The 20,977-nt window shown below is 38.8% G+C and overlaps 1 protein-coding gene across 2 annotated transcripts in view; it reads right to left on the bottom strand.

Moving 5' to 3' along the window:
• The window catches only part of LOC124280029 (hypoxia-inducible factor 3-alpha-like), a 158,727-nt gene that overhangs the window by 95,112 nt on the left and 42,638 nt on the right, over nt 1-20,977 (bottom strand). Inside the window, exon 1 of one of the 2 annotated variants that reach the window (XM_046715909.1) lies at nt 3,406-4,262. The exons of the other annotated variant lie outside the window; for it this stretch is intronic. Coding sequence (XP_046571865.1) covers nt 3,406-3,478 — 73 coding nt within the window. The 5' untranslated portion in view covers nt 3,479-4,262. Of the gene's footprint in view, nt 1-3,405; nt 4,263-20,977 lie in introns of those variants that run through there. 2 annotated transcript variants of the gene reach the window in all.

The following is a 20,977-nucleotide window of genomic DNA, read 5'->3' as shown; positions in this document are numbered from 1 at the left end:
TAGGGCCTACTCAATAGAGCTACTACTAAGTGCTTGTTGTAAACATTCCTCAGCTACTCAAGTTAATTGGGGCACACTCCTAGGTTGCTCAGTGTTACAAGGGCACATTCCAGGATTCTGGGAGTGTGGGTTCAAATCCCGGCTGGGACTCACCCCCCAAAAGTACTGGGGTTTTGTATACTTTGCAAAGAAATTATTACCCCAAATATAACACATGTTACATCTGAACACTTTTCCAAAATGCATTGTGTAATCCCAGATTTCTTATCCCAACTTTTGTTGAATTTTTTTACATCATTTCTGTTACGGTTTCAATTGCATCTTGACTGTGTTCATATCTGCATCTGGCCACATCCTGGCCTCTTCCTGTTGGAACAATGCCTCACTACTTCATGTTTAGAGACACTCAACTGTTGCTGTAAACATCTGCACAACTGCAGGATTACTGATGCAGCGCACAACAATGACTGAGCATCCATGCATGCATGCACATTGGGAAACATTAATATATTTCTTTTCCATTAATATTTAATGATAAATCCCAAGTCTATTATACGTAAAAGTAGGTCCAACATCCAAAACCTTCATCTTGGATATTTCTCCCACATCAAGTTAACACAACATCAGATAACTGTGCAAAGTGACATTATACCCAACTCGGGGCAGTGGGGTAGCCCAGTGGTTAAAGCGTTTGCTCATCACGCCGAAGACCCATGTTTGTTTCCCACATGGGTACAATGTGTAAAGAGGATTTTTTGTGTCCCCTGCCGTGACATTGCTGGAATATTGCTAAAAGCGACGTAAAACTAAACTCACTCACTCATTAAACCCAACTCACTCATTCACAGATAATTTGTTATTTTCATAATTATTATTATTATTAACCATTAAAATGAAATGGACGAACAAAATGACAGCCAAGAAATGTTTCCACAAACCATTCAAGAACATTTCAAGAAAGCAGCAAAAACAAACTGCAAGTTAGCATGACAATGTGCTTTATAAAGTCAATATGGAGAGTACACATTCCAGGTAGGATAGGCCGCTTGGAGCTGTCAACAGAACCACAATACTTAAACTGACCAGTTGTCAGCTAACATAGGCTCACAAACTGACAGTCATGAAATGTCGCAATACAATATTTGAAAAACTTTATAGTAGGCAACAAAATAAAAGGTGCAAGTTAGCATGACAGTGTTTTATGATGCCTGTACACAAAAAAATACACATCCTGGAAAGGATGGGCAAGTTGATTGGAGCGGTCAACAGGATCTCTACAATACTGATCTGCTTTCTCTGTTAACTTCCGACTAAGCAATATTTCAGTTCTTTGCAGGAGTCTGTATTTTACTGAGTCCACATCAGTTGGGTTCAAGGTACTGTTAACAATTACATCATGTCTTGGCAACTTCAATTGAAGATCCGGGTTACAAATAGTTTTCAGCAACCATGCTTGTCGTAAGATGCGACTAACAGGATTGGGTGGCCAGGCTCGCTGACTTGGTTGGCAAATGTCATCGTATCTCAGTTGAATAGATCGATGCTTATGCTGTTAATCACTGGATTGTCTGGTCCAGATCAGATAATTTTCAGACTGCCACCATATAGCTGGGCTATTGCTGAGGGGCGTTAAACAAGAATAATGTGATGAAGATGTTGGATGTTGATTACCATGACAACCATCAATGAAGATATGAATTATCTGTCCACGAACAAATGCTAGCATCTTGTTTGATGGAAATCCGTTCAGTGAGGAAACAAATATGAGGAAGTGAATATTTTGTTACGCAATATCCAGCTATATCCCAAAGTTAGTAAATTATACGACACATCATCAAGACACGATCTAACCATCACTCAGGGTACATAGTGTAGTCACCCGATCCTCACTCTAGTTAGTCATCACTGAAGTAGTATCAGGACCTAGTTTGACCTGTGACCTGAGTCAACATCTATTAGTGAGCGAGTTTGATTTTATGCCACTTTTAGCAATGTTAGAGCAATATCACTGCGGGACACCTGAAATGGGCTTCACACATTGTACCTTTGTGGGGAATCGAACCTGGGTCTTCTGCGAGACGAGAGAACACTTTAACCATTAGGCTACCCCACCGCCCCTCAACATCTACTAAAATATAGGTGTAATTACATTAACACTTAGTCCCAATGATACAGTTGTCTCATTACAAAATATACACGTGTCCATAAATACAAAATATAAACGCAAATGGAGCAAAGAAGAAAGCTTAATTTTCCTAGAACTGCATCAATCTAGATTTGCCATATCATTCTAGCCTTGAATTGGCTTCATTTCTGAATTTATTCTCTTGTCTCCAGGTGTAATCTATTAGTATGAGTTCAGAGAATGATAAATGTATCCTAAAAATGATCCACTGTAAAAAGTAAACACATGACACTCAATGAAATATTGGACCAACATGATAAAATCTTTAAAGACAACTGATCATTACAATGTGCATTAACACCTGTGACATAATAAGAAATGGATGATTTAATTACAAATTGTTTGACTAATCAATGCAGCACTTTGTCATGTCCACTCCAGAGAGAGCAATCAGAATTCACCACCTGATTAAAACATCTGAAGGCACATGTGCATTATTATACCATCATTGTTTTCATCTTCTAATCCATCAAAGATAATAAACCATTTCCTATTAATAATGACACACAACCATCTTATTACCAGTTACAATCAAAATGATATAGGGTAAAAAACATTACGAAGGCTACACCTCATCACATAAGTTTCATCAATAATCACAATAATAATGTTAATAAAAAAATCGACAATTAATCGTTTCCTATCATCAATAGTATTCTACATATAGTAAACTATGTTTATAACAAACATGCTTATAAACAAACTGACTTCATCACACAACCCTTAATCAATTACAATAATAATGTTAATGAAAAATCGACAATGAATCGTTTCCTATCATTAATATTATTCTACATACAGTAAACTATGTTTATAACAAACATGCTTTAAAACAAACTGGTGAATATAACGAAATGATTTCATCATACAACCCTTAATCAATAACAATAATAATGTTAATAAAAACATACACGATGAAACATTTCCTATCATTAACATTATTCTACATACAACATCTATATTAAACATGCTTATAATGAACTGGCGGATATAACCAACTGTTTCGGTCCCAGGCTCTTGCTGCATTAGTTTGGTCAACATGCGTATAACGAACTTCGGTTATAACGAACTAAAATTAGTGGTGACTTTGAATCATATTAACTGTTATTTACAGTTCTAACAAAGTACACCCTATACATACAATCATACTGACACATTAGGATAAACAAACAGTTACTTGACACATTATGTCATACAAATATGTGTAATCAAAGAGTTACCTAATTTCCGTATTTTCTCGGGTTTCCAATGCAACTGGAAGCAGATTCTCCTCTTCAACTGTAAATGAGGCATGTTGAGATGTCTGCGATCACGCTGCTCAGTATCCAGTAAACATTCAAGTGGAACAAGCTACACCTTGTGTTAAGCACGTACTCCCGACTCAGTGCATGTTGGCTGCAAGCACACAGCACTCCACACACAAACACTGCTGCACCGACTACCACTCCGAGCCTAAGGTACAAACGTCCTCTTCTGCTGACACTGGAAATCTCACCATACCCACAATCCTGGAATCCAGGAGTTAACCAACCGACCGACAGACGACCCACAGACTCCACACAATGCAGTTTTCAGCGTGAATACTGACATAACAGTAAATATATTCTCAATGCAGCCCCTCAATGAAAGAGCGGGTATACGTGTGTGTGCCGTCTGCTTGTCAGAGCAGACTACCACTTCACAGCTCTACACCGTTACAGCTCAAGCTGGATTATTTAATGTGACACAGTGGTAGGAGGAGTGAGGAGCGATCATTGTCCATCCATTATACATGTGTGCAATCACATCATTCTGATGATGAAATACACAAATCACTTGGCCTTCCCTACAAATCTTCTGCTGGATAATATCACTACCTATCCAGTGTCCAGTATAGATAAGCACGGACAGATCCTTTTTAGAGCAAGGTGGATAATAGCTTCATATCTTGTGTCCCATGCAACTGTGTATTTTCTTAACTGGATTAAACAGACCTGTATTCCCCTCGTAGAAGACTGGTACTGATAATACCCACTAGAGGTTGTCCCTAGATGTGCTGAGACTAGATAGCTAGATCCTATATGCTGTCAGCTCGTAACACCCACAAGGATTCGTCACACCTAAGGATACCTGCCTGTCTCATTGATACTCTTCCCATTCCCCCAAGTAGGGCCTAATTGAAAGTAGCTTTCCCTTCTTGCATTGATGGAATATTCAGGTGCCTTTTCTAAAAATATTCACTCCATGCAGTAATCTTTGCCAGTTAGACTGCAAAGCAAAAACTATAAATACTTCTGATAAACAGAGATACATTTTATGAGTAAATATATCAGCTGCTAGAACGGACAGCACTGATACAGAATATAGGTATGTAGGTAAACTAAGGGGCAGCTTCGCAGGTACTTGTTTTCTCAGGCAGGTAGGTAAGCAGCAGGTAGGTAGGTAGGTAGGTAGGTAGGGTAGGTAGGTAGGTAGGCAGGAAGGATAGTTAGGTAGGCAGGTAGGTAGGTGGCAGGCAGGAAGGAAGGAAGGAGAGTAGGTAGGTAGGGAAGGTGGGCAGGTAGATAGGTAAAGGTGGGTAGGTAGATAGGTAATAGGTAGGTGATAGGTAGATAGATAATATTATAGGTAGGTATGTAGATAGGTAGGTATGTAGGAGAGTAGGTGGTAGGTAGGTGGACAAGCAGTTGGGCAGGTAGGCAAACATTTCAACAGGGTTATTTACCTCAAATCAATGCTAAGAACACTATATGGATTTTCCACTCTCTCACAATCTCCCCATTCCTCCATAGTAAACCTACAGTACTTAACATAGTTAACTCTACTCTCTCTTTGTTAAACTTCAGGTAACAGTGAGGTCAACAAACCTGCATCAAAGACTCCAGGCATTAAAACTTGCCATAACTCAGCACACAGATTTAATTTCTTTACAAGCTGATATCTGCTGCTGATCTCATCACATTGCTCTCTATTCAACAATACTAACTTTCCTCTTCTCCAGTGGAGAGTTCCATTTCACTATAATTGGATCTGTCAAAGGAACATGTACAACATATTCAAAGCAAGTTGCTCCAAGCAATGATGTGAGGTATTTTTGTAGCAGTATATCCTGCTGACAACTAGAGCATATAGACCCTAGGTAGGAGATCAGTCATTGCGTAGACCCAAGATTGGAGATATATTGTCAACAATGTAGAACCTAGATGGTTGAGTTATTGTTAACAACAACCCAAGGTAGTAGATCTGTTGTCAACAATGTAAATACTAGTGTTAGATCCATTTTCATCTATGTAGAACCTAGTTTGGGACACTTATTGTCAACAATGTAAACCTAAGGTAGAAGATCTGTTGTCAACAATGTAAATACTTGTGTCAGATCCATTTTCATCAATGTAGAACCTAGTTGGGAGACTTACTGTCAGCAAATGTAAATGCTAGATGTATCAGATCCATTTTTTTCAATGAAGATCCTAGTTGGGAGACTTACTGTCAGCAAATGTAAATGCTAGATGTATCAGATCTAGATTCATCAATGAAGAACCTAGTTGGGAGACTTACTGTCAGCAAATGTAAATGCTAGATGTTTCAGATCTAGTTTCATCAATGAAGAACCTAGTTGGGAGACTTACTGTCAGCAAATGTAAATGCTAGATGTTTCAGATCTAGTTTCATCAATGTAGAATCTAGTTGGGAGACTTATTCACATGAACCACACAGAGATGTAGGATACGTTATATTTTCCTTATTCACATGAACCACACAGAGATGTAGGATAAGTTATATTTTCCTTCTTCACGTAGAGGATGAGGATATAATAATAGCAGGTTTTGAATGGCTAATGTTACTGGTAGATCTCCTCGTCTTACATCTCCTGTCATTTGGCTCCCAGGAGTATACTACGTATACAACTAAAGTCAGGCACCCAGTGAGAATGCGGACTTTGTGTAATGTTGGCATGAGACAGTAGATTGTTCAGACTGTCAATGTGTTACACAGGTTTCTATCACTTAAATTGTGAACACAATGACTAATATTCTGCTCATCTTAATTCTATTTTTGTTTTGCAGAACTGTATTCAATAATCACACTAATCATAATGATACAGCCCTGATGTGACTATGAAGGAAAAATATCACCTAAAGCCATCAAACATACAACTTATCAGGCAAGTTTGAAATGGAATAGAACAGTCCATCAAATATAATACTCCTCACTGGCAACGATTAGATACAAATTTAACAAGAATCCATCAAATGTATGACTGCTCGCCCACTAGATTCTATCATGAAAGACAGTTTGGTTGATATTTGAGAGATGCTATTAAAGGTTTAGTTACAGACAACAACCTACTGAGGTAATATACAATCATCTTTTCATAAATAATTGATGCAGTGTAACTAGAAGACAAACTAATACAGTAAGCTCTTCAGAAATGTCATGAAACCGATCAGCTTTCATTCAAGTTAATAATTACAAGGAAGGCTCTGTTGGCCCTAAAGTCCAAGGTGACTCAATTTGCTGTGCAGAGTGGTGTCCCTTGGGCATGTCAGGAACCTGTAATCATTGGATTGAATCACAGGTTCTGTGACATAAGTGTGACAGGCTCTTGACCTAAGTGGTAATGTCTGTGACCTGCATCACTTTAATCCCACACCAAGTTGACATGCCATGACATAACTGAAATACTGTTGCACTAAACAAAAAGCAGACAATCACACTCATGATAATGCTTGAGTTTTGGTAAAGAACTTTGTTCCATATGCATCCTAATCTAACCTGATATCATAACAGAAAGTCAGTTGTATATAAGTGAAGTCTGCTTTGATAGCAAAATATGAAAACATGCTAAATCTGATGACAAGTTCTAAATGGTAAAGAGCTAAGACCAGATATCAAGAACTTTGTTCCATATGCATCCTAATCTAACCTGGTGATCTTGATTGCTTTGATCTCCCATGCTAAAACTGATTTAACATAGAAGCTAAGACTATGATCCAGTCATACTTTAGCACAGAATTATGACAGTAATATACGATGCTTCGCTTTGAAACGGGCCCTGGAGTCTTTGAACAGTATTTAGAAGTGGTACAAATAAAGGCAAGAATTAATGGATGTCAACTTCTCTATTTTGAGAAACATGACATATCAGAGTATATTCTTACTCCATCATCAGGTGATGATTATACTTCAAAACATTGTGTTTTTCAAAATGAAATAAAGAAGCTGACATCCATAAATTCTCACCTTTATCGAAGACCAGCATCACTTCTGGATTTCCCCAGAATGAAAAGATCCAGTTTTAGTAAAACAAATTCAAATAGGACATTCTACCAAGCATAACAAGTAACACTTTTTATTGTTTGCCTACAGTGATAAATATTTTTGAAATCATGAAAGTTATGACATGCGCTTAAACGCCATGATATAACTGGAATACTGGTCAAAGCAACATTAAATCCAACTCACTCACTCTCTTAAAACAACAGGAACTTTGTTGCATATGCATCCTAACCGGAAATAATTTTTCTTCCTTGTATAAAAATATTAATATCTTTAATGAAGACATGTTCCAAACACTGACAAAACACCTTACATTACTCTTCTTGGTCAGTAGGCCAAGACACCTGCTATGGAAGTGTCCCCAAATCTGGATGTACAGAGGCATCGTATCTGAGCAGAAGATCTTATGTTAAAGAGACACACTCACAAAGTCACGATCATTATATCTTCAAGGATGTATTGAACATGTGGCTGTATGAATACACTCCATTTATTCCATGTCCTGGTAGCTAACTTTCCGTTTCGCTGGGTGTGAAATCCTACAATGTTTACAGGAAATAGCTTCCAGGATTAATATTTTACTTTTCTTTCATCCTCCATCTTCTCTAGGCAGGGGAGTTAACTGACAATAAATATCCAGCTTGCACCTTTGAACTATCTCGGCTGATGGAATACTAATCTAGGAGTTACAGCTAAGCTTCATTGAAAGTGAGCAAAATCTATTCCATTATCTTCCTGATCCACCGGAACATGAGTCAAGAAGTGGACATAAACAGCACTTTCTGAACACATGCGCAAACAACGGTATATTATAACTTTATTCAATGATCAATGTAATACATCTTTTGTACTATGGCTCAAACACAGAATAAATATCAGACCAACAAGTTTCTGGCTATAAATCCACAACTAGACATCACAAGAATAGTTAGTCGGTAGATGTTCATACTTCGATTGTGTCAGCCGTAATCCTATTATAATAGTAGTAACCTTCAATGAAGGAGTCCACAGTTGTCCATATATCCTGTCAGAGTTAAGATCTGATTCTGATGAGAAAGCTGGCGACAAGCCGTGGCCAAGCCACAGGAGTATGAGAACACACTGGATCATCTGAGCCAGTTGGGGAAGCAGTCACTGATTGGTCCATCATTACATCCTCTTCTAGTGACATATTTCACTGAAACTAGATGAAATTACAAAATATTCCAGAAAACAGATTAAGATCCTGTTATATTGAATACAGCAATATCTCAACCATTTCTCTGGTCCCGACAGCAAGACTTATAAAATACACATAAATCTGACTCATTTTTTAAGCTAGAAAGCCACTGCACTATCTCCAATCTAAGACTCAGCCCCAGATTTACTATACGTGTACAGTTTTGTAACTTAATCTAGCAGTGGCATTTGCCACATTAACACTTTTGAGAAGCATGAACAAGCATTTTACATCATGGTGAGCAATTCTCTGAGATTTATCTGCTAAATTTCTCAACATTATCATTTGAAACAGCTGCAAAGAGTACAGTAAAATTTGTACTAATTTTTCAACCAATTTTGTACCTGCCTTTTAATCCAATTGTAAATCATAACTCATACAGACAAATACAAAAACATACGTAAAGTCACAGTTCCGATGGTTTTCAGATACAGGGGCCAACTCGCGGTGTCTGAGCGGGATATGCGGCAGACTTTGTGTGCTGGTGATTAGGTGTCTGACTGAGGGTGTGGGTTCGAATCCCGGAATGGGACTAAATCCAACAAAGTACTAGAATTTGTACTTTACTAAGAAAGTGTAATCCCAAATATAACATATGTTAACGTTATATCAAACAGCATGCATATGCTACCGAATTCATATAACCACATATTGATGCACAGCATCAAAAGCTGACTGTACATCAATGCCCAAGTCTTGCACCACCACACAATGTTAGAAGGCCATTACAACCGAAATGTTCATCCATCTAACCCAAATGAATGACCTCTAGGAGAAGGATCAATGGTATTGATGTGATAACACTGCACTAACTGCCATGAGACAGGATTAATTGGACATACATCATAACCAGGGAGGTGGTGATGTTAGCCAGCTGTGTCTTACATAGAGGTGCCATTGACGGGCTGCACGTTTTACGGTTATTTCCTCTGTTCATCTACACATTTCCACATCTTCTGTTCATAAGCTCAAGTAGCCTTACAAAGTTACAGTTATGGTCTTGTCATGTTATACAATATTATCCTTTGTGGATCTGGATATATCAATATGTTCTGTTCATTTGTACATACTGACTCATATAACGCAGTATGTCATATAGAGGTATCTCATTCACATGTCTATTCATATGTACATGTTGCCATATACAGAGTGACCACTGACATGCAGGCAGGTGATACAGTAATGTCGCTTGTCCAGATGCACATACAGAGTGACCATTTGGTGCTGGTATGTTATAGAGCTATATGTGCTGTGTGTTGTCTAACACAAAGACTGATACACTCGTGAATGGACGGTGGACACATGATTGACAGATGGCACATGATGGTATAGAAGGACAGGTGCATGATTGGTCGATAGGTGGACACATGATGAAGAGGAGACACATGATTGACAGATGGCACATGATGGTATAGAAGGACAGGTGCATGATTGGTCGATAGGTGGACACATGATGAAGAGGTGACACATGATTGACAGATGGCACATGATGGTATAGAAGGACAGGTGCATGATTGGTCGATAGGTGGACACATGATGAAGAGGTGACACATGATTGACAGATGGCACATGATGGTATAGAAAGACAGGTGCATGATTGGTTGATAGGTGGGCACATGATGAAGAGATGACACATGATAGATAAGTGGCACATGATGGTACAGATGACCTGACCATGGCTTAGATATATGGCACATAATGGATAGTCAGATGGGCACATGAAGGCAAAGATAGAAGGGCACATGATGTGATAGATAGATAGATAGAGAGAGATAGATAGATAGATAGATAAATTGGCACAAATGACGAGATAAGTTTGGAAGAAAATATGGACATGTGATGGATAGAAGGGCACATAATGGATAGATGGTTTGCATTAACCATAATTAGCAAATATCTGACATCCAGTCTGCTTGGAATGTGATCCCTTCTGTGCATATTTCAGTTTTCCAAGTGAAACTATAACTTATTGTAATTTGAGCATGGATCAGAGCATGGAGCAGAGCCTGTGAGAGGTCCTTACATCACCAACAATAGACGTATGTTACTGGAGAAATAGATCTATGTTTCATGGGACTGATCATTATAAGGTTCCTTCTGTAGAAATGTATGGCCATATGAATGATCCACACAGGTTAACAACAACACACTTGGATTTATCAATTGACAACTGGAAAAGTTTCAAATATTCAACATGTCAACCTGATATATATTAACAAAACAGAACTAAATATAAGGTTTCATTTTTTGCCCTGATTTAATGACACATCCAAACTCCCAACCAGAGTCAATTTAATCCCTTGCCACAAGGGCGCCATGTAACGAATAACAACACGATATTACTATGTAAGTGCGGACACAATGTGCTAGTTATTTCCTCTGCTGTTTTGATTAGGCTGTTTGTCAGCATAACAAACCAGCCTGTTGTCTAAATAATACCAACAAGCAGTAATTGGCAAAATAGGAATATAAATAAATAGTGCCATGTGCTGTAGCTCACCTGAGTCAACAGAGTAAAATGTCACCAAAAACACAAAAACATACCCCTGTGTTTGTTTTTTTGCTGTTTAATGCCACACTCAGGAATTGTCCAGCTATATGACTGCGGTCAGTAAATAATCTGGTCTGGACGAGACAGTCCAGTGAGTGACATCACGCGTGCATCACTGAATGACTGAGACTTTTAGCAATATTCCAGCAACAGTGGGCCATTGAAATGGGCTTCACACAATGCATCAACCGGGTCTACACAATTAACCACTAGGCTACCCCAACGCCCCTCACTTGCATCAATCTACACAAGTGGGACATGATGACATGTGTCAACCAAGTAAGTGAGCCTGATCACCCAATCCCATTCCACTGGATAGATAATTTACCTTTGAAGAGTTTCACGCTTTTTCCTTTCCAATGACTGACCACCCTTTTAAATACACAAGCAATTAACATTATCACAAATTTTGATGTGTTAAAGATCTCAAAGTAAAAGCTTTATCCCTTGATATTCTGTCATTATTTTTCAGTTGTGTCCAGCCCTGGATAACTCAAAGCATTTATGTAGGTCCCTGGCAGAGATTACCGAGAGTATTACTTTAGAAAAATACAACTTTTGAGGCATTTATAGTTTCTAAGAGTTTTGAATGAACATTAAAATGCTGATTATGAAAGGTACTGAAAAGAGGTTGGGAAACACAGCTAAAAAAGACGTTATCCTCATCTTATTAGTGTTAGTTATAAGCACATACCACCAGTGCTATGCCAACTTCAGTGCCTGATTGTTACTGCCAACACTGCATTGTTATGTAAATCATTGTAGAAGAAATTCCTGCTGCAATGTTTTCTGTTTTCATGTCAAAGTCATCTCATTACTGGGTTACAAGATTCTGCAAATGCTTTTTTTTAAACTAATAACAATATTTTTTTTCAGGTTGGCAGTGGCCAACATTTTTTTTAAACTGAATATTTTTCCATTCTTTCAATCTTTGGGACACAGGATCCATGAAACAAATGCCCCAAAAAAAGGCCTTTCTAAAAAATAAATTTCCTTTCAGAGACTATTCTGTTCTGAGTGATGACACCTTGCAAGTTTATCTGAAGACAACCAGTGCATTTGTCATTACTCAAAACAGGAAATTTTGGCGCCAAGTAGAAAAACACAGTTGGCAGAACACTCATTCTCAATTGCAGTTCCAAACCTTTGGAGCTCAATTCCAAAAGACCTCAAATGCTACCAAACAATATAATCATTCTTCAGTCTTCTGAAAACGTATCCCTTTCATTGATCCAATTACACTTGTCCGATAAAAATTTTTTGTCGGCACAATAAAAAATGACAGAATCTTTGTAAATGTCTTTCACAAATTGGATCACTCAAAGTTTGGCAATATATTCTTCATAAGACAGCAATAATTTCATCCAATTTTCCAGTTTACAAACTTGTTGAACTATTACGAGTATCGTTTAACACAATTAGTATCATGTCTGTCAGTCATATGGAGTATAAATCCTTCAGTTGGACCTCAGCCGAGTTCCTATTGTGTAAGTTAGGAAATAGACACAGAGAGTCCAGTCAGTGCTAATACCAAATCCCACGGCACCATAATACTATCAGACATCAACACCACAGCGGAGGAGGAACAATGGCTGACCCACAAACCATGTGAGGCAACACACCAATCACATCAACCATCTTACCTAAAAATATCAGTTCAGATTCTGCAACCATTATGAAATTGATTTTCCTAATTTGTGCAGAATGGAAATCTTGAACTTGGATTTGCCAGACGAAAGGAACAGGAGCCTGATTTAAAAAGCAACCATCCTACGTCTCCCATCGGAATCTGATCAATCAGATTGGATCCGTCAATGGTATAAAATGTCAGTTGTGAAGGGGCTTACTCACATCCCATCATGCATTGCATTCAGCCTTATACGCGAGCGCTGAATTGATGAATTGGGCAGCGATTATTTGACTCTGCTCAAATGGTTTATCAATTCCTTTGTTGATGGTTCAAATCAGCTGACAGTACTTTTTCAATATTGAAGTTGTTTGGAACCTCAATTATATTTTTTTCAATTTGCCTTCAAAGAGAAGAATTTGTCTGATACTGATGGGTAGTATTTCTGCAATCATGTGATATCTCATACTGATATTTTTCCTGCTGCCTCTGAGGTATTACAACCAGTATGGTTTAACAGCTTTTGATGTACAACTGATCTTGGCACTGCATGTGTTTGTGATGCTGCCACTGGGGAGCAGGATATGCTTAGTTTTTCACAAACACCTGGTATCATGACTATTTCATAGACACATCCTCCTGATGTAGCTGGAACTGACAGTGGACTCATCCCTAAGTGGAGAGTTTTTATGATTATGGAAAGGGTTTTATCACATATATTTATGCCACTTTTACCAGACCCATGAAGGTCCGGGTTAGAATGAGCCTTCAGTAACCTATGCTTGTCGTAAGAGGCAACTAACAGGATTGGGTGGTCAGACTCGCTGGCTCGATCAGGTGGTCAGGCTCGCTGGGGGTCAGGCTCATGTCATCGGTTCCCAATTGCGCAGATCGATGTTCATGCTGTTGATCACTGGATTGTCTGGTCCAGACTCGATTATTTACAGACTGACGCCATATAGCTGGAATTATTGCTGAGTGTGGCATAAAACTAAACTCAATCACTCACTCACTTTTACCAGAATAAAAGGGTGGGGTACCATGAGAATTGGCATTTTATATGTGGAGAAGTAAATCTGCCTCTTTTATGGGTCCAAAATATAAATGTTCAATATGGCGCCTATTGGTTGCAGTTCCTATATTCTTATTCCATTTTTATGAACTAATTTCTGAGTGGTGGTACAGTTCATCAACAAGTTCCTTGCTACTGAAGGATGTGATTTATGAATTGATTGACAAACAATAAGTTACAAAAATTTATGAATGCTATGACAACTATATACAACACTGTAGAGATGTGAACAAGTGTTTCTGTTCTAATGCCTACAGTGTTCTGTAAGTTTTGTCTTTTAAAAAATATGCTTGAATATGTTATGACATTTCAAAAATTATATTTCCCCATTATTGAATATTAATGATCCTGAAGTTACAGTTTTCATATCAGTCGTTTCAGAAGAGTAGTAGCATGTTTCTGGACAGACAAGTGACTGATGGTGTGTTTGGTTGCACCACTGGACCACACAATCCAGTAATCAACAACATGAACATCAATCTACATCCTCACTGATGGACAAGACACAGGACAACAGTCAAGTTACGACATCTCGTAATGGTTTCACATAAAGGCCCTTGTTTCAAATCACCACACATTCAAATGCCTCAGTATTGAAAGGAAAATGTTGACTATAAATCGAATAATTGATTTTGGGGGTCTCCGATATCTACACAACCAATGTTAGAAAACATAGCAAAGGCAGCAGTTTACATGACATCCTACAGTTAAAAGCTTTCTCCATCATAAAGAGAGCATTCAGATGGATCTAATTACACCCACAACATAAGCAACACTCGACATCAATCTGTTCGATGCATTTCACATCACCAGGGAGAGCATTCACTTGGTTCCTATACATTTAGATCTGTTTGTTTCATGCAGGCAGGCACGGAATATGACTCAGGAAATTATTCCTTCTGTACTCTGCACATAAATCTGCTTCAGATTCTCGTTACAGTACAACTGAGTGCTGCGGCATGCTCACACTGTATTTCCCAAACAACTACTTCCAATCTTAAACCGTCACACAAATCACTCAGTGAGCATGAAGCTAGTTCTCAAACAAGGGCCCAAAATATATTTCCAAATACTGAATCCAGTTATTCAACATTATTCTTATGTTGTCTAATGACTCTCTGTATGTATAGCTTGTTTAACATCATAGTCAGTAATAGTCAAACTACATGGTGCCAGTCTGTAAATATTCAAATGAGGACCAGATAAACCAGTGGTTGATATGGTGAGCATCAACCTCCACTGTCAGGGCATGATGACACATCTTACACCAAGTCACCATTTACATTTATCCAATCCATTAAGCCACCTATTACCCTTCATCAACGAGTTCCAGACTACGGGATCTGATTTCTGGATGCCTTGAAGAACCGAATTTTACATCAGTTAACAAAAACACACACATTGTAATGCTATAAAGAAATGCCATTTTTCTAATTTATACAGCATTCTCTGAATCATGCTTCATAAAAATACACACTTGAATATGCTACGACATTTACACAAATATTTTCCCAATTCTGATCAACAAGTGACCAAACCTGACCACCGAACCACTAAGCCACTTGTTACCACCAGTTGAGAGTCCTGGAAACCAATTCTAACTCAGAATCTTCCAGGCAGCTAATTACTACTGTCATTATATAATCATGTCATCGGTTTCCTGAAACAGACCAGAAACAAGCATAACTTATGACTATTTCATGCTGAGGATCCATGTAAAAACAAACAGTCAGTTCCTGTGCATATCATGCTAAACTGACAGCAAAACCATTTCCAATGATAAGCTCAGTTGGCGCTGGAATATATTCCAGGCACACAGACAAACAAACATTCACATACAGTAATATTGCTGAGCCGTAACACTGAGTGCACAGTAGTCTGTCTCACAGTCCCTGAACCATATTATTTTCTCTACAGCCTAGCCCTCCCTGCAATGCTTAAGCCCCAAATGAACCAAGTCTAGGTTCAGGTTCAGAATCTAAATCTCTGGTCTCCCTAGAGCCAATTTTCAATTTAGATGGGTTTACTTCTTACAAATTATATATATTCAGAGACTAAGTGCTAGTCTAAGTGCAAAGTACTGATTGTGGTGGTCTTTCACACAGTATACCATATTACTTTCCCTTCTGCCTTGCATTTACTCTTATGCTTTTTTCTCTAAATGAAGCAAGTCTAGATTTTTCACAGGTAGATCTCTGGAGTCTCTTATCTCACTGGAGCATCTCTTCAGTAGTCTGTCTCCCAGATTCCAGAGAATGAATTAGATAGGAATCCTACTCAAGTCTAAGATGATTTGGCAAGTCCAGGTTGCCATGACTCTAGTATTGTTCTCAGCTCCATTTGGATTTGTTTTGTAGATTATTATTTTATTCTATCATTTTAAACAAGATAAATATATTCTTGAATCAAATTTCTACCTCTTAAGTTTAAATAGACACAGAGTTTCTATGAAAATTGTATATTTTCAGAGGCTAAGTGTTGGTCTAGAAGTTTGGCTGCATGGGTACCATGTTCAATATATGTTGGCATGTTTGCATGTTGGTATGTTGGTATGCCTTTGTATGTCCTGTATGTGAAGGCCTAGGTTAGGTCAACATGCTGACTTGGCAAAACCTCATTACTACGATGGTCCCTGCGGGAATGGCAAGGCTGATCAAATACACCAATGATTAAATTTACTTCAATAGGCAATGGCTGCATGCAAGAGCAGTTTTACTGTTGTATGGCATGCTGGAATGCTGACAAGAGTTTGGCAATATCAGTGTAGAGGCACTATTAACAGAGGGCTGGACAATGGACATTGGAATCTGATAGCCTTTACCATCTGTCAAGGTCATACATACACAGCACTTTGTTTTACACTTCAGTGACCACATTTGTTATATCTGTTTAGAATGGACATTAATATTTTGTGGGGTTTATGGATGATTAAATGATAAACTGGAGTGTCCATCGTGTCCACATTATGACACATTGAAGTACATCATTATAAGTCAACATGTCAACAAAAACAACTTCACAGGCTGCCCATCAACACAAAACAATGTTGACAACAATATGAAAACAACTCTTATCAATCAGTGAAACGCACGCACGCACGCGAAAAACGCACGCACTCACCCATGCACGTACACACACACAGAGGAGGCAGTCGTCTATTGGGTGAGTTTTTATAATGCTTATGGATATTATGGACACATTCAGACAAAAACAGATGACTCTTGGCTAATCAATCACTTGCCATGAATCACTTGTAGTTTGTATACCAGATTTCACCATGTTGACAATTGAGTCAAGATATACAGGGTAAACTAGCTGATGACAACAATCAGTGATGCCCACTCTTCCAAATGTCTCTTGATCTCCATATGTTATGTTTGTTGGTAGTTTGATGCTCCGATCATAAATATTCCAGGTAAATGATGGAGGATATAAATAATCAAGTATTAACAGCAACGATCAAAGCCATCAGGTACAATGACACACAATCAGCCAGTTGGTACAACATAGCCCTTCACACAACATGTACTGGATGTAGAGGTCAGTCATCACCTAGACTAACATCTAGTCTCTCAAATGAACATATTGTACAGAAAAACACAGTTTGTAACTTCTATCGAAACAACATAACATAGGAAGCCAAGGGATTTTCTTCTAAAACAGTGGTAATCTAGACTTATATCTCACCAAATCTACATGACTGGAAATCTGTGATTCTAGTTTGGAACTTGTAGGGTCATTGGTTGCAAACATGGGATGAATATTAGCCTCTGAATAGGTCTAGATAAACTTCTGATATGGGTCCCACATTGAAATGAAATCAAGGCTTTTTGTTCTTGAGTCAATGATACAGTCAACGAGAATCACTGATATATGCTTCCCCTAAAATGTAGGGATAATAAAAAATAACAGAAAAAATTACAGAACTAGAAAGAGGCATCAAGTGATGGTGATGCATGGATAAGAAGGAAGGAGGGAGGGATAACATGACAATCACCAGAACATGATGGTGGTGTATTCTAAGGCAACAAACAACTGAGGAAGGCTACAGGTGTGTGTTGTAGAACATAGCCTGGAAGATGGCTTGATCAAGGATGGGTCAAGCTCTCATGATCTGATCAAACCTTCACATAAACAACATAGCCTAAATCTCCCAATGGCAGTCTGGGGTAGTTTTGTCCACATCTCTTGCAGTGCAAAGCCCACTTTAGTTAATTATAAGGGTGGCATTTAACGTTGGTAACACGTCTTTGGATCAAGTCCCAAGGGGAAGAAGGTGAGGGCTGATGGCTGGTTGTTGCATTCAGGTGACGTTTTGTTGCCAGAGGTAGTCGGTTACTACAAGCACATGGTGGTCATTAGTGTTATCCAGAAACACAATATGTGGGCCAGTATGTCACACAAATGGCACAACTACTGGCACCTGATGTTGTCTTGGTGCCGCTGTCGAGTGAACCTCTATGGACAATATGCAGTGAGTGAGTGAGTGAGTGAGTGAGTGAGTGAGTGAGTGAGTGAGTGAGTGAGTGAGTGAGTGAGTGAGTGAGTGAGTGAGTGAGTGAGTGAGTGAGTGAGTGAGTGAGTGAGTGAGTGAGTAGCTATATGGCGGTGGTCTGTAAATAATCAAGTCTGGACCAGACAATCCAGTCATCAACAGCATGAGCATCGATCTACGCAATTGGGAACCGATGACATGTGTCAACCAAGTCAGCCAGTCTGACCACCTGATCCCGTTAGTCGCCTCTTACGACAAGCATAGGTTACTGAAGATCAATATTCTAACCTGGACCTTCGCGGGTCCAATATGCAGTGACGTTCTGTCAGTCACACATAGTGAACATACACAATCATTGCAGACACATATTCACTTACGCATGTTTTCGTAAGAACACTTTGGCATTATATTCATTAATAAACTCCAAGAAAGTCCAGTGTGAATTCGGACTCACTTTAAAACATTATAAAGAACATCAGTGATTTTCCAAGTTTCTCTTTCTGGAAATGCCACATGCACATGATTTCTCTGACCTAAATCGTCTTAAGGTTGATATATAATTCTGCTATAACATCATAATTTTTTGTTTTTGTTGTTTTTTGTTTATTATTGGATATTTATATAGTGCACGTATCCACGAAGTCTCGATCGCATGTTGACATTTTCCAGCTTGGACAAAAGTTACATTCCCTTTTTAAGTATTTCTGTTGTGTTATTTGGCATTTATCATCATGATACTTGTGTGCACACTTGTTTAATTTACTTTCCATTCGTATGAAATGACTGACAGCAATTATTTTGACATATTTAATACTTTTTCTACGCGAGGCGATTCACGGTTGCTTGGAAATTGGAAAGAAGCATGGATCGTAATGCACATGTGCAGTAGAGGTCAAAGTTCGCTGATATAAAAATGTTGCAGTTTCATAGTTTTTCGTTGCCGTTTTTACTGTTTCAGTTGTGAGGTATTATGTTTATGTTGCTATTTCCACGATTAATGTGGGCTTTTCTGCGTTTTTCTGCACAGTGGGAAAGTTTTTTTTGGTAGGCCTGGAATGACAACCTTCACTACCGCTGAAAGGGTCGTTGTCGGCACGGGTACTACAGATGTGTACCCCAGGTACGTTTCTGTATACAGAAATGTACCCTGGCCATAATCAGAATACAGAAATGTATCCTAGGACGATTCCATTCTGCATTGTGGAGTTTTCTTGATCGGGAACTGTCATACTGTTGTATTAGATGCATTTGATGGCGTTATATAAGAGCATACACAGTATAACGAATATTTCACGGTGCACAACGTACACCACTCGCAATCAGCTTAACAGGAATAACTACATACGGTTTTGGTATTGGGTCACGGAATAAGGACTCGTCCGTCGTTTAGGGTACCGGGTACGTTTCTGTAGTTTGCCTTTGTATAGGGTACATGTCTGTATACAGAAACGTACCTGGGGTACATATCTGTAGTACCTGTGCCGACAACGACCCCTTCAGCTTCACTACCACTGCTGCCAGACCGTAGCAAGCTACTATAGCACTAATTACCCAGTCTAGACAATGTCTGCAGGCAGCCATGAGATCAAGAAGACCAGGCCTCCAGTGTAACACAAACTTGACTGGGAGTCCAATACAACCTGAACTAGAACATGTTATTGCAGATCGTGTCTAATCAGCACCTCTGTAATGGTGTTCTCCACAAGACAGAGGTATTGTTGGATGTGTCGGAGGGCAGGTGGTAGGGTACAAACAGGACATAAACACTGTGATAGATGTGTGCTTGATTACAGCACTGCTGCTCCCTGGAACCACAACATTGCCTTATCAATTACCTGCCTCAGAACCTGCTGCAGATAGGATTAGAATGAATTCTGAAACACCGGAAATTGACATGAGGACAGCTGCTTGTGATCATAGCTCACCGGAAACAACGACTTGCACCATTGTTCTGCTGGAATTAGTGTTTGTGCTGGTGGATGCACAGACCCGGCAGACAATATGGCTGTCTTCATTCATGCAGCCAGTTGTGATGAGACGTCTGCCTCACAGGATATCCATACAAAATGACTGGCATTGCTGATGCATCTTATTAAACCTTATCCAAAGGATGTTCTCACAAGGTCAATTCAATTCTTGCTGGACAAACATACATATTTGTAGTTCATTCTCTCAATCAGTCTGAGCCATGGTTATTTGCCACTGATACACCTCCACTCCATGGGGAACATCTTCACTCATCCTACATTGACCACCAAGACCAACTGCTATGTGTGGCCTCACTGACAGGACGGAAGCAATGTCCACATATTCTGATGGTAGTGGTGTTTAGCAAGATGGTACACATATATGGATCTGTGTTTATGGCTAGACTTTTATCTGTGCAAAGGTTTATCAAGAAATCTTGAATGGTCTTTGAGTTTTAATCTCAAAACGAACCAAATGGACAAAAGAACTGACAAACAGCACCCATTCAAATATCTGCCTCCCAATTTTAGACACTGTGACCACCACTGATCAAATTAGAGCACTGTCAAAATTACAAGGAAATTTCCACATACACTCAAGA

The sequence above is a fragment of the Haliotis rubra genome, unplaced genomic scaffold, assembly GCF_003918875.1.
Source record: "Haliotis rubra isolate DU_JTF1 unplaced genomic scaffold, ASM391887v1 Scf26, whole genome shotgun sequence".
Taxonomy (NCBI): Eukaryota; Metazoa; Mollusca; class Gastropoda; order Lepetellida; family Haliotidae; genus Haliotis; species Haliotis rubra.
The sequence above is the reverse complement of the archived record's forward strand: the minus strand, read 5'-3'. Positions and strand labels throughout refer to the sequence as shown.